A 14139-nucleotide genomic window follows, 5' to 3' on the forward strand; every position below is an offset into this window, starting at 1 on the left:
TCATTTTCAACCCATATTCAGTTGAATATGCTACAAAGACAAGATATTTGATGTTCAAACTCAAAAACTTAATTTTTTTTGCCAATAATAATTAACTTAGAATTTCATGGCTGCAACACATGCCAAAGTAGTTGGGAAAGGGCATGTTCACCACTGTGTTACATCACCTTTTCTTTTAACAACACTCAATTAATGTTTGGGAACTGAGGAAACTGATTGTTGAAGCTTTGAAAGTGGAATTCTTTCCCATTCTTGTTTTATGTAGAGCTTCAGTCCTTCAACAGTCCGGGGTCTCCGCTGTCGTATTTTACGCTTCATAATGCGCCACACATTTTTGATGGGAGACAGGTCAGGACTGCAGGCGGGCCAGAAAAGTACCCGCACTCTTTTTTTTACGAAGCCACGCTGTTGTAACACATGCTTAATGTGGCTTGGCATTGTCTTGCTGAAATAAGCAGGGGCGTCCATGAAAAAGACAGCGCTTAGGTGGCAGCATACGTTGTTCCAAAACCTGTATGTACCTTTCAGCATTAATGGTGCCTTCACAGATGTGTAAGTTACCCATGCCTTGGGCACTAATGCACCCCCATACTATCACAGATGCTGGCTTTTGAACTTTGCGTCGATAACAGTCAGGATGGTTCGCTTCCCCTTTGGTCCGGATGACACAATGTCGAATATTTCCAAAAACAATTTGAAATGTGGACACTTTTCCACTTTGTATCAGTCCATCTTAGATGATCTCAGGCTCAGAGAAGCCCGGCGACGTTTCTGGATGTTGTTGATAAATGGCTTTCGCTTTGCATAGTAGAGCTTTAACGTGCACGTACAGATGTAGCGACCAACTGTATTTAGTGACAGTGGTTTTCTGAAATGTTCCTGAGCCCATGTGATGATATCCTTTAGAGATTGATGTCGGTTTTTGATACAGTGCCGTCTGAGGTATCGAAGGTCACGGTCATTCAATGTTGGTTTCCGGCCATGCTGCTTACGTGGAGTGATTTCTCCAGATTCTCTGAACCTTTTGATGATATTATGGAGCGTAGATGTTGAAATCCCTAAATTTCTTGCAATTGCACTTTGAGAAACGTTGTTCTTAAACTGTTTGACTATTTGCTCACGCAGTTGTGGACAAAGGGGTGTACCTCGCCCCATCCTTTCTTGTGAAAGACTGAGCATTTGTTGGGAAGCTGTTTTTATACCCAATCATGGCACCCACCTGTTCCCAATTAGCCTGCACACCTGTGGGATGTTCCTAATAAGTGTTTGATGAGCATTCCTTAACTTTATCAGTATTTATCGCCACCTTTCCCAACTGTTTTGTCACATGTTGCTGGCATCAAAATTCTAAAGTTAATGATTATTTGCCGAGTGTGAAGCGACCGGAATGAGAATCAGCACCTCCAAGTCCGAGTCCATGGTTCTCGCCCGGAAAAGGGTGGAATGCCATCTCCGGGTTGGGGAGGAGACCCTGCCCCAAGTGGAGGAGTTCAAGTACCTAGGAGTCTTGTTCACGAGTGAGGGAAGAGTGGATCGTGAGATCGACAGGCGGATCGGTGCGGCGTCTTCAGTAATGCGGACGTTGTACCGATCCGTTGTGGTGAAGAAGGAGCTGAGCCGGAAGGCAAAGCTCTCAATTTACCGGTCGATCTACGTTCCCATCCTCACCTATGGTCATGAGCTTTGGGTCATGACCGAAAGGATAAGATCACGGGTACAAGCGGCCCAAATGAGTTTCCAGGTCTCTCCCTTAGAGATAGGGTGAGGTTCGGGTATCTGGTCAGGATGCCACCCGAACGCCTCCCTAGGGAGCTGTTTAGGGCACGTCCAACTGGTAGGAGGCCACGGGGAAGACCCAGGACACGTTGGGAAGACTATGTCTTTCGGCTGGCCTGGGAACGCCTCGGGATCCCCCGGGAAGAGCTAGACGAAGTGGCTGGGGAGAGGGAAGTCTGGGCTTCCCTGCTTAGGCTGCTGCCCCCGCGACCCGACCTCGGATAAGCGGAAGAAGATGGATGGATGGATGATTATTTGCAAAAAAAAAAGTTTATCATTTTGGACATCAAATATGTTGTCTTTGTATTGTATTCCGTTTATATTTACATCAAACGCAATTTCCCAACTCATATGGAAACAGGGTTTGTACGTCCCAAAAACGTCTATGTCTGACGTCGCCTCGCTGTCGTTGCAGGTGATCGTGGGTCACGGGGAACCCGCTCCTCGTCTCTGCAACAAGGACCCGTTCGCCTTGAAGTCGCTGACCTACCTGGCCCACATCTTCCCGAAGAGCAAGTTTGTTTTGATGGTGCGAGACGGACGAGCCTCCGTTCACTCGGTCATCTCGCGTAAGGTGCGGCCCCGGTTGCCATAGCGGCGTTAATGCCCCGACTGACCCGCCGTCCCCCCAGGTCACCATCTCGGGCTTCGACCTCAACAACCACCGCGACTGTCTGACCAAGTGGAGCAGCGCGGTGGAGACCATGTTCAACCAGTGCGTGGCGGCCGGCGAGGACCGATGTCTGCCCGTGCGCTACGAGCACCTGGTCCTCCACCCCGAGCAGGAGATGAGGAAGCTGCTGCAGTTCCTGGAACTCCAGTGGGACTCGGCCGTCCTGCACCACGAGGAACTGATCGGCAAGGCCGGAGGCGTGTCTTTGTCCAAGTGAGTGTGGGACGCTGTCCGTCTCTGGACTTAAATCACGACTGGGTGCTTGGTTAGTCTTTGTCCGCGAGTGCAGAATTCCAGAGACAAAGACAATATAGTCCACTCCTCAATGCTTCAGTTCTCACAGGAATTAACACTCAAACGGTCAAAAAGGCCCTCAAAAGTCGCTGTGTTTGCTCTGTAGAGGAGTGGGAGGGGCTATCTCAGGTCACAGTTAGTAAGAAGAAGTGAAGTGAATTATATTTATATAGCGCTTTTCTCTAGTGACTCAAAGCGCTTTACATAGTGAAACCCGACCTAAGTTACATTTAAACCAGTGTGGGTGGCACTGGGAGCAGGTGGGTAAAGTGACTTGCCCAAGGACACAACGGCAGTGACTAGGATGGCGGAAGCGGGAATCGAACCTGCAACCCTCAAGTTGCTGGCACGGCCGCTCTACCAGCCGAGAGAAGAAGTAGTAACAAGTTATTAAAATATTTAAATATGTTCAGATTTGGAAGGGCACCACGTTGTACTGTAACCAGGAACTAAGTACAGCAAACTTATTCAAGTATTCCGGCTTTAGACTACAAGAAGAATCCGATCCACCGAATCTAGAACATTCTGCTCCTGTCTGTTTCCACTCACATTCTGATTCAGGTCCAATAACTCCTAAGTGTACTTAAACAAACAGACTCCACTTAATTTATATGGGTTAGATCAGGGGTCACCAACCTTTTTGAAACCAAGAGCTACTGCTTGGGTGTGTACGCACGCACGCACGCACGCACGCACGCACGCACGCACGCACGCACGCACGCACGCACGGACGGACGGACGGACGGACGGACGGACGGACGGACGGACGGACGGACGGACGGACGGACGGACGGACGGACGGACGGACGGACGGACGGACGCACGCACGGACGCACGGACGCACGCACGCACGCACGCACGCACGCACGCACGGACGGACGGACGGACGGACGGACGGACGGACGGACGGACGGACGGACGGACGGACGGACGGACGCACGCACGCACGCACGCACGGACGCACGCACGCACGCACGCACGCACGCACGCACGCACGCACGCACGCACGCACGCACGGACGGACGGACGGACGCACGCACGCACGCACGGACGCACGGACGCACGCACGCACGCACGCACGCACGCACACACACACACACACGCACGTTCACTTCCTGTGTCCAACAAGTTGATTTAAATCAGGGGTCACCAACCTTTTTGAAACCAAGAGCTACTTTTTGGGTACTGATTAATGCAAAGGGCTACCAGTTTGATACACACTTAAATAAATTGCCAGAAATAGCCAATTTGCTCAATTTACCTTTAATAAATAAATAAATCTATCTATATATAAAATGGGTTTTTCTGTCGATCATTCCGTCGTACATTTTTTTTCCTTTTACGGAAGGTTTTTTGTAGAGAATAAATGATGAAAAAAACTCTTAAAAGAGGAGAAAACGGGGGAAAAAATTAAAATAAAATTTTGAAACATAGTTTATCTTCAATTTCGACGCATTAAAATTCAAAATTCAACCGAAAAAAAATGAAAAGAAAAAATAGCTAATTGGAATCTTTTTGAAAAAATTTAAAATAGAATTTATGGAACATCATTAGTAATTTTTCCTGATTAAGATTAATTTTAGAATTTTGATGACATGTTTTAAATAGGTTAAAATCCAATCTGCATTTTGTTAGAATATATAACAAATAGGACAGAACTATATTTTTAACAAAGACAAATCATTATTTCTTCTAGATTTTCCAGAACAAAAATTTTAAAAGAAATTCAAAAGACTTAAATTTTATTCTACAGATTTTTCTAGATTTGCCAGAATATTTTTTATTTTATTTTAATCATAATAAGTTTGAAGAAATATTTCACAAATATTCTTCGTCAAAAAAACAGAAGCTAAAATGAAGAATTAAATTAAAATTCTTGACAATAAAACAAATACATTTACTTGAACATTGATTAAATTGTCAGGAAAGAAGAGGAAGGAATTTAAAAGGTAAAAATGTATATGTGATTAAAAATCCTAAAATGATTTTTAAGGTTGTATTTTTTCTCTAAAATTTTCTTTCTGAAAGTTATAGGAAGCAAAGTTAAAATATAAATGAATTTATTTAAACAAGTGAAGACCAAATCTTTAAAATATTTTCTTGGATTTTCAAATTCTATTTGAGTTTTGTCTCTCTTAGAATTAAAAATGTTGAGCAAAGCGAGACCAGCTTGCTAGTAAATAAATACAATTTAAAAAATAGAGGCAGTTCACTGGTAAGTGCTGCTATTTGAGCTATTTTTAGAACAGGCCAGCGGGCCACTCATCTGGTCCTTACGTTGGTGACCTCTGGGTTAAATGGTTTGGTTGATTGAAACTTTTATTAGTAGATTGCACAGTTCAGTACATATTCCGGAAAAATTGACCACTAAATGGTAACACCCCAATAAGTTTTTCATCTTAATCAATTCATGGTAAATTGGTTATATTTATATAACGCTTTTTAACCTTCGAGGTACTCAAAGCGCTTTGACACTATTTCCACGTTCACACACACTGATGGCGGGAGCTGCCACGCAAGGCCCGAACCTCGACCCATCAGGAGCAAGGGTGAAGTGTCTTGCTCAAGGACACAACGGTCGTGACGAGGTGGGTAAAAGCTGGGGATCAAACCAGGAACCCTCAGGTTGCTGGCACGGCCACTCACATACTTCAATAAGTTTATTACGTACAGTGGAAACTCGATTTACGAACTTAATCGGTTCGTAAATGGAAAAGTTCGTCTAGTTAAGCAAATTTCTCCATAAGAAAAAATGTAAAATATGAATATTAGTTTCCAGCCTCGACAAAAGTCCATATTTTAGTGAAGGTTTTTACACTTCGAAGACAATATGAAGTGCGTGTCCGTGATTTAATCGGAGGTAGATGGTAAATCAATCAATCAATCAATCAATCAATGTTTACTTATATAGCCCTAAATCACTAGTGTCTCAAAGGGCTGCACAAACCACAACGACATCCTCGGTAGGCCCACATAAGGGCAAGGAAAACTCACACCCAGTGGGACGTCGGTGACAATAATGACTATGAGAACCTTGGAGAGGAGGAAAGCAATGGATGTCGAGCGGGTCTAACATGATACTGTGAAAGTTCAATCCATAATGGATCCAACACAGTCGCGAGAGTCCAGTCCAAAGCGGATCCAACACAGCAGCGAGAGTCCCGTTCACAGCGGAGCCAGCAGGAAACCATCCCAAGCGGAGGCGGATCAGCAGCGCAGAGATGTCCCCAGCCGATACACAGGCAAGCAGTACATGGCCACCGGATCGGACCGGACCCCCTCCACAAGGGAGAGTGGGACATAGAAGAAAAAGAAAAGAAACGGCAGATCAACTGGTCTAAAAAGGGAGTCTATTTAAAGGCTAGAGTATACAAATGAGTTTTAAGGTGAGACTTAAATGCTTCTACTGAGGTGTTAGAGTTGTATTATTAAATAGAGTTCGGTGTCTAGCAGGACCGATAATCAGCATTTCCGTTTTTTTGGCGTTGAGTTGCAAAAAGTTAGCGGACATCAGACCTGGGCAATTATTTTGACTTGAAATAAATGTGTCTGGGGGTCGGTATGTCTATTTTTAGGAACAAAACCTCACAATAATATCTGATTGAAAGCTAAAAACGCTATGACCGACCGCCTTAAAATACGGAATGGAATTAAAAAAAATTTTTACGAAAATGAGACATCCAGAATGTACATGAAAATAAAGAATGTAGGATTTACAATATTAACTATAACCGATAAAACACTGAATACTGAAAACATACAAACCGGCCGGTATAGCTCAGTTGGTAGAGTGGCCGTGCCAGCAACTTGAGGGTTGCAGGTTCGATCCCCGCTTCCACCATCCTAGTCACTACTGTTGTGTCCTTGGGCAAGACACTTTACCCACCTGCTCCCAGTGCCACCCACACTGGTTTAAATGTGACTTAGATATTGGGTTTCTCCATGTAAAGCGCATTGAGTCACTTGAGAAAAAGCGCTATATAAATATAATTCACTTCACTTCACTGTTACAAATATGCGCCACACTGTGAACCCACACCAAGCAAGAATGACAAACACATTTCGGGAGAACATCCGCACCGTAACACAACATAAACACAACAGAACAAAGACCCAGAACCCCTTGAAACACTAACTCTAATTAATAGTTGGAAAATATCGGTGCTTAGGTGGCAGCATATGTTGTTCCAAAACCTGTATGTACCTTTCAGCATTATTGGTGCCTTCACAGATGTGTAAGTTACCCATGCCTTGGGCTCTAATGCACCCCCATACTATCACACATGCTGGCTTTTGAACTTTGCGTCGATAACAGTCAGGATGGTTCGCTTCCCCTTTGGTCCGGATGACACAATGTCGAATATTTCCAAAAACAATTTGAAATGTGGACACTTTTCCACTTTGTATCAGTCCATCTTAGATGATCTTGGGCCCAGAGAAGCCGGCGGCGTTTCTGGATGTTGTTGATAAATGGCTTTCGCTTTGCATAGTAGAGCTTTAACTTGCACTTACAGATGTAGCGACAAACTATTTAGTGACAGTGGTTTTCTGAAGTGTTCCTGAACCCATGTGGTGATATCCTTTAGAGATTGATGTCGGTTTTTGATACAGTGCCGTCTGAGGTATCGAAGGTCACGGTCATTCAATGTTGGTTTCCGGCCATGCCGCTTACGTGGAGTGATTTCTCCAGATTCTCTGAACCTTTTGATGATATTATGGAGCGTAGATGTTGAAATCCCTAAATTTCTTGCAATTGCACTTTGAGAAACGTTGTTCTTAAACTGTTTGACTATTTGCTCACGCAGTTGTGGACAAAGGGGTGTACCTCGCCTCATCCTTTCTTGTGAAAGACTGGGCATTTTATGGGGAGCTGTTTTTATACCCAATCATGGCACCCACCTGTTCCCAATTAGCCTTCACACCTGTGGGATGTTCCAAATAAGTGCAACAAAGCCATTATTGGATATCTCTACTTTTGTACTGTTTACTAACCTTCAAGCTACTGTACTGTTAGGACGTTGTCATCATTCATCCTCTCCGATATATTACAACTTCCCTTTCTGCTACTTAACCAAGATGACTCTTACTATTTTGACTTCCACACGCCGACAGTCGACTGCATTTTGACGCACTCAAAGTGCGGAAGTGTGCCGACTGACCGACCTTTCTCTGCAGGGTGGAGCGCTCCACGGACCAGGTGGTGAAGCCGGTCAACACGGACGCCCTGGTCAAGTGGGTGGGTCACATCCCCGATGAGGTGGTAGACCACATGGCCGAGATCGCCCCCATGTTGGCCCGCCTGGGCTACAACCCGCGTGCCAACCCGCCCGACTATGCCAAGTCGCCGCCGCTGTCCAATCGCATGCCGGTACGTGTTGTCGTCCGCCTGCTGAAAGGAAGTCCTTCAAGCGTGTAGTTCACCCTCCTGACCTTCTCTCCTCAGACTTGGAAAGCAACAGAACCTCCTCGACCCGCTTAGGACACATTTTTATTTTGTCTACGCACCTTAAAGGCGGACTTCCTGTGCAGTGCCTCGCCGCCATGTTTGTTTTTTTTTGGTTAGTTTTGCGGTCGTCAGCGTCTGGACGGAACGCCAGTATGGACCAGGTGGTGACATGTGACCCCGCCCCCTCCTCACCTCGCCAAGAATGTGAAAGTCGAGTTCTCACGGACTTTTAAGATTTCTGACTATTTTCTTAATAAATTATTATGGCGCTCCGCAGCAGGCGCCCTCTAGTGGCGCACGCTGACATGTCGTCTAGCATTAAGGTCAGCTTCATTAAACTGCTGTTACGGCTCATCGCCATGGTTACGGATGCTGTCAGTCATTCTGCATCATTGCGGAATCAGGGAGGCCTCACGTGACAGAAGAAACTAGGGAACTTAAGGGCGTGGGCGGCGTGTTACCTGATGGCGGAATGACGTAAACGAACAGGTTCAGGGACCACTGCGTCGTAAAGTGTCACCATGGCAACCACCAGCATGAGCACACACACACAAACGCATCCCTTAGCGACGTCGCTAATTCCCGTCGGGCATCAAGGATCAAGTCACCCGCGTGTTCAATTCCCGCACGGCTGCCAGGAACATCAAGAGCGCTCGCCCCAGTGGACCGAACACGCGGTGTCTCGTAGCAAACGCACCAAGTGACGCGAAACAGAACCAGGGCGCAAACTACGGAACATTCATGTAGGTCCAGTGTGAAGTGAAGTGAATTATATTTATATAGCGCTTTTCTCTAGTGACTCAAAGCGCTTAACATAGTGAAACCCAATATTTAAGTTACATTTAAACCAGTGTGGGTGGCACTGGGAGCAGGTGGGTAAAGTGTCTTGCCCAAGGACACAATGGCAGTGATGAGGATGGCGGAAGCGGGGATCGAACCTGGAACCCTCAAGTTGCTGGCATGGCCACTCTACCAACCGAGCTATGGTTATAAGGTGGTCCCAAAAAGGCGGAATTTTTCAAATTGACTGTGTGTCAGTTTAAAAAGGGCTCCCCCTCTGGCCAACATATGAAATAACAAGTGTGTGCAAGAAATTGAAATGCGCCCCCATTGACCAAAATTTTATAACAATTTAAAAAAAAGTACATAGAGACATACTGTAATAACTTGAAGTATATAATAAACTTTAAAAAAGGTGAAGTGAATTATATTTACATAGCGCTTTTCTCTAGTGACTCAAAGCGCTTTACATAGTGAAACCCAATATCTAAGTTCCATTTACACCAGTGTGGGTGGCACTGGGAGCAGGTGGGTAAAGTGTCTTGCCCAAGGACACAACGGCAGTGATGAGGATGGCGGAAGCGGGGATCGAACCTGGAACCCTCAAGTTGCTGGCATGGCCGCTCTACCAACCGAGCTATGGTTATAAGGTGGTCCCAAAAAGGCGGAATTTTTCAAATTGACTGTCACTTTTAAAAGGGCTCCCCCTCTGGCCAACATATGAAATAACAAGTGTGTGCAAGAAATTGAAATGCGCCCCCATTGACCAAAATTTTATAACAATTTTTAAAAAAGTATATAGAGACATACTGTAATAACTTGAAGTATATAATAAACTTAAAAAAAGGTGAAGTGAATTATATTTACATAGCGCTTTTCTCTAGTGACTCAAAGCGCTTTACATAGTGACACCCAATATCTAAGTTCCATTTAAACCAGTGTGGGTGGCACTGGGAGCAGGTGGGTAAAGTGTCTTGCCCAAGGACACAATGGCAGTGATGAGGATGGCGGAAGCGGGGATCGAACCTGGAACCCTCAAGTTGCCGGCATGGCCGCTCTACCAACCGAGCTATGGTTATAAGGTGGTCCTAAAAAGGCGGAATTTTTCAAATTGACTGTGTCAGTTTTAAAAGGGCTCCCCCTCTGGCCAACATATGAAATAACAAGTGTGTGCAAGAAATTGAAATGCGCCCCCATTGACCAAAATTTTTAACAATTTAAAAAAAAAGTATATAGAGACATACTGTAATAACTTGAAGTATATAATAAACTTAAAAAAAGGTGAAGTGAATTATATTTACATAGCGCTTTTCTCTAGTGACTCAAAGCGCTTTACATAGTGACACCCAATATCTAAGTTCCATTTAAACCAGTGTGGGTGGCACTGGGAGCAGGTGGGTAAAGTGTCTTGCCCAAGGACACAATGGCAGTGATGAGGATGGCGGAAGCGGGGATCGAACCTGGAACCCTCAAGTTGCCGGCATGGCCGCTCTACCAACCGAGCTATGGTTATAAGGTGGTCCCGAAAAGGCGGAATTTTTCAAATTGACTGTGTGTCACTTTTAAAAGGGCTCCCCCTCTGGCCAACATATGAAATAACAAGTGTGTGCAAGAAATTGAAATGCGCCCCCATTGACCAAAATTTTATAACAATTTAAAAAAAAGTATATAGAGACATACTGTAATAACTTGAAGTATATAATAAACTTAAAAAAAGGTGAAGTGAATTATATTTACATAGCGCTTTTCTCTAGTGACTCAAAGCGCTTTACATAGTGACACCCAATATCTAAGTTCCATTTAAACCAGTGTGGGTGGCACTGGGAGCAGGTGGGTAAAGTGTCTTGCCCAAGGACACAATGGCAGTGATGAGGATGGCGGAAGCGGGGATCGAACCTGGAACCCTCAAGTTGCCGGCATGGCCGCTCTACCAACCGAGCTATGGTTATAAGGTGGTCCCAAAAAGGCGGAGTTTTTCAAATTGACTGTGTGTCACTTTTAAAAGGGCTCCCCCTCTGGCCAACATATGAAATAACAAGTGTGTGCAAGAAATTGAAATAAGCTCCCATTGACCAAAATTTTATAACAATTAAAAAAAAAAAGTATATAGAGACATACTGTAATAACTTGAAGTATATAATAAACTTAAAAAAAAGTGAAGTGAATTATATTTACATAGCGCTTTTCTCTAGTGACTCAAAGCGCTTTACATAGTGACACCCAATATCTACAGTGGGGCAAAAAAGTATTTAGTCAGCCAGCGATTGTGCAAGTTCTCCCACTTAAAATGATGACGGAGGTCTGTAATTTTCATCATAGGTACACTTCAACTGTGAGAGACGGAATGTGAAAAAAAAATCCAGGAATTCACATTGTAGGAATTTTAAAGAATTTATTTGTAAATTATGGTGTAAAATAAGTATTTGGTCAACCATTCAAAGCTCTCACTGATGGAAGGAGGTTTTGGCTCAAAATCTCATTCATTCTTTCCTTAACACGGATCAATCGTCCTGTCCCCTTAGCCGAAAAACAACCCCAAAGCATGTTTTTTCCATCCCCATGCTTCACAGTAGGTATGGTGTTCTTGGGATGCAACTCAGTGTTCTTCTTCCTACAAACACGACGTGTTGAGTTTATACCAAAAAGTAATATTTTGGTTTCATCTGACCACATGACATTCTCCCAATCCTCTGCTGTATCATCCATGTGCTCTCTGGCAAACCTCAGACGGGCTTGGACATGCACTGGCTTAAGCAGGGGGACACATCCGGCACTGCAGGATTTGATTCCCTGTCTGCGTAGTGTGTTACTGATGGTAACCTTTGTTAGTTTGGTCCCAGCTCTCTGCAGGTCATTCCAAGGGAGTAGGTTTGATTTTGAGATTGGTGGGGACACAAAAGGGCTCCAAGGCAGCACTCGGAAAGTTTACTTTTTTTTTTTTTTTTTTTTACATTAGCAATAATAATTTCACGTCATGCAGATGTTATAAGGTAAAGTAACTCAAATGAAAGCAAAGGAGACAACCTGGAAGATGTCTCATCTTTACTCTTTAGTGTAGGGCTGTAGTGCAACTGTGCATCATACTGTCAATCAACATACCCTACTGTCCATCAACAACATCAGAAATACATTCATGCAATACAACATTGTAAATAAACATAATCAATCAATCATCAATCAATGTTTATTTATATAGCCCAAATCATTACGACTACAACATCCTTGGAAGAACCCACAAAAGGGTAAGGAAAACTCACACCCAGTGGGCAGGGAGAATTCACATCCAGTGGGACGCCAGTGACAATGCTGACTATGAGAAACCTTGGAGAGGACCTCAGATGTGGGCAACCCCCCCCCCCTCTAGGAGACCGAAAGCAATGGATGTCGAGCGGGTCTAACATGATACTGTGAAAGTTCAATCCATAGTGGCTCCAACACAGCCGCGAGAGTTCAGTTCAAAGCGGATCCAAGACAGCAGCGAGAGTCCCGTCCACAGGAAACCATCTCAAGCGGAGGCGGGTCAGCAGCGTAGAGATGTCCCCAATCGATACAGGCGAGCGGTTCATCCTGGGTCTCGACTCTGGACAGCCAGTACTTCATCCATGGTTATTGGACCGGACCCCCTCCACAAGGGAGGGGGGGGACATAGGAGAAAGAAAAGAAGCAGCAGATCAACTGGTCTAAAAAGGAGGTCTATTTAAAGGCTAGAGTATACAGATGAGTTTTAAGGTGAGACTTAAATGCTTCTACAGTGGTCTTGTATGTCTTCCATTTTCTGATAATTGCTCCCACAGTTGATTTTTTTCACACCGAGCTGCTTGCCTATTGTAGATTCACTCTTCCCAGTCTGGTGCAGGTCTACAATTCTTTTCCTGGTGTCCTTTGACAGCTCTTTGGTCTTGGCCGTAGTGGAGTTTGGAGTCTGACTGTTTGAGGCTGTGGACAGGTGTCTTTTATACAGATAACGAGTTCAAACAAGTGCCATTAATACAGGTAATGAGTGGAGGACAGAAGAGCTTCTTAAAGAAGAAGTTACAGGTCTGTGAGAGCCAGAGATCTCCCTTGTTTGAAGTGACCAAATACTTATTTTCCACCATAATTTACAAATAAATTCTTTAAAATTCCTGGATTTTTTTTTCCACATTCTGTCTCTCACAGTTGAAGTGTACCTATGATGAAAATTACAGAACTCTGTCATCATTTTAAGTGGGAGAACTTGCACAATCGCTGGCTGACTAAATACTTTTTTGACATTTAAACCAGTGTGGGTGGCACTGGGAGCAGACGGGTAAAGCCTCTTGCCCAAGGACACAACGGCAGTGACTAGGATGGCTGAAGCGGGGATCGAACCTGGAACTCTCAAGTTGCTGGCACGGCCGCTCTACCAATCGAGCTATACCGCCTCAGGTCCAGTCCTGAGCGAGGATGTTTGGTACCACTAACCTGCTCCAGCCTGGCAGCGGCGGCATCGTCCACACCACGGAGAGGAGCCCACGCGGGCGCTACGGCACGCCGCCAAGTACCGCAGAACAGAGAAAGAGACGGGAGAGACACCATGCCTGTGGGTGGAAGCAGTCGGTTGCCACGAAGACCATGCATTTTATGTGTTGCAAAGAAAAGACTCACCACGACGAGCTTGTCTCTCTGGCTGATGTTGGCCAGGAAGCCCAGGACCGGATTGAAGTGCCGCGGCGTGACCCGCGCTGCCTCGGTCCTGATGATGTTCTGCTGCAGGACCTGGACATCACTCACTCCACCGAAAGAAACGACGGAGGTTCTCCACAGACCTACTAAGACTGTACTGGCTCACCTGCACTGGCTTCCTGTGCACTTAAGATGTGACTTTAAGGTTTTACTACTTACGTATAAAATACTACACGGTCTAGCTCCATCCTATCTTGCCGATTGTATTGTACCGTATGTCCCGGCAAGAAATCTGCGTTCAAAAGACTCCGGCTTATTAGTGATTCCTAGAGCTCAAAAAAAGTCTGCGGGCTATAGAGCGTTTTCCGTTCGGGCTCCAGTACTCTGGAATGCCCTCCCGGTAACAGTTCGCGATGCTACCTCAGTAGAAGCATTTAAGTCTCACCTTAAAACTCATCTGTATACTCTAGCCTTTAAATAGACCTCCTTTTTAGACCAGTTGATCTGCCGCTTCTTTTCTTTCTCC

General features: G+C 45.0%; 1 protein-coding gene across 1 annotated transcript in view; it reads left to right on the top strand.

Annotated features, from left to right (window-relative positions):
• Positions 1-10701, top strand: part of LOC133552005 (protein-tyrosine sulfotransferase 1-like) — a 25034-nt gene extending 14333 nt beyond the window's left edge. Inside the window, exons 3-6 of the mRNA XM_061899234.1 lie at positions 2192-2350; positions 2409-2662; positions 7919-8111; positions 8187-10701. Coding sequence (XP_061755218.1) covers positions 2192-2350; positions 2409-2662; positions 7919-8111; positions 8187-8222 — 642 coding nt within the window. The 3' untranslated portion in view covers positions 8223-10701. The remainder of the gene's footprint in view (positions 1-2191; positions 2351-2408; positions 2663-7918; positions 8112-8186) is intronic.
• Positions 10702-14139: the final 3438 nt, after the last annotated feature.

Source organism: Nerophis ophidion, linkage group LG04 (genome assembly GCF_033978795.1).
Source record: "Nerophis ophidion isolate RoL-2023_Sa linkage group LG04, RoL_Noph_v1.0, whole genome shotgun sequence".
NCBI classification, from domain to species: Eukaryota; Metazoa; Chordata; class Actinopteri; order Syngnathiformes; family Syngnathidae; genus Nerophis; species Nerophis ophidion.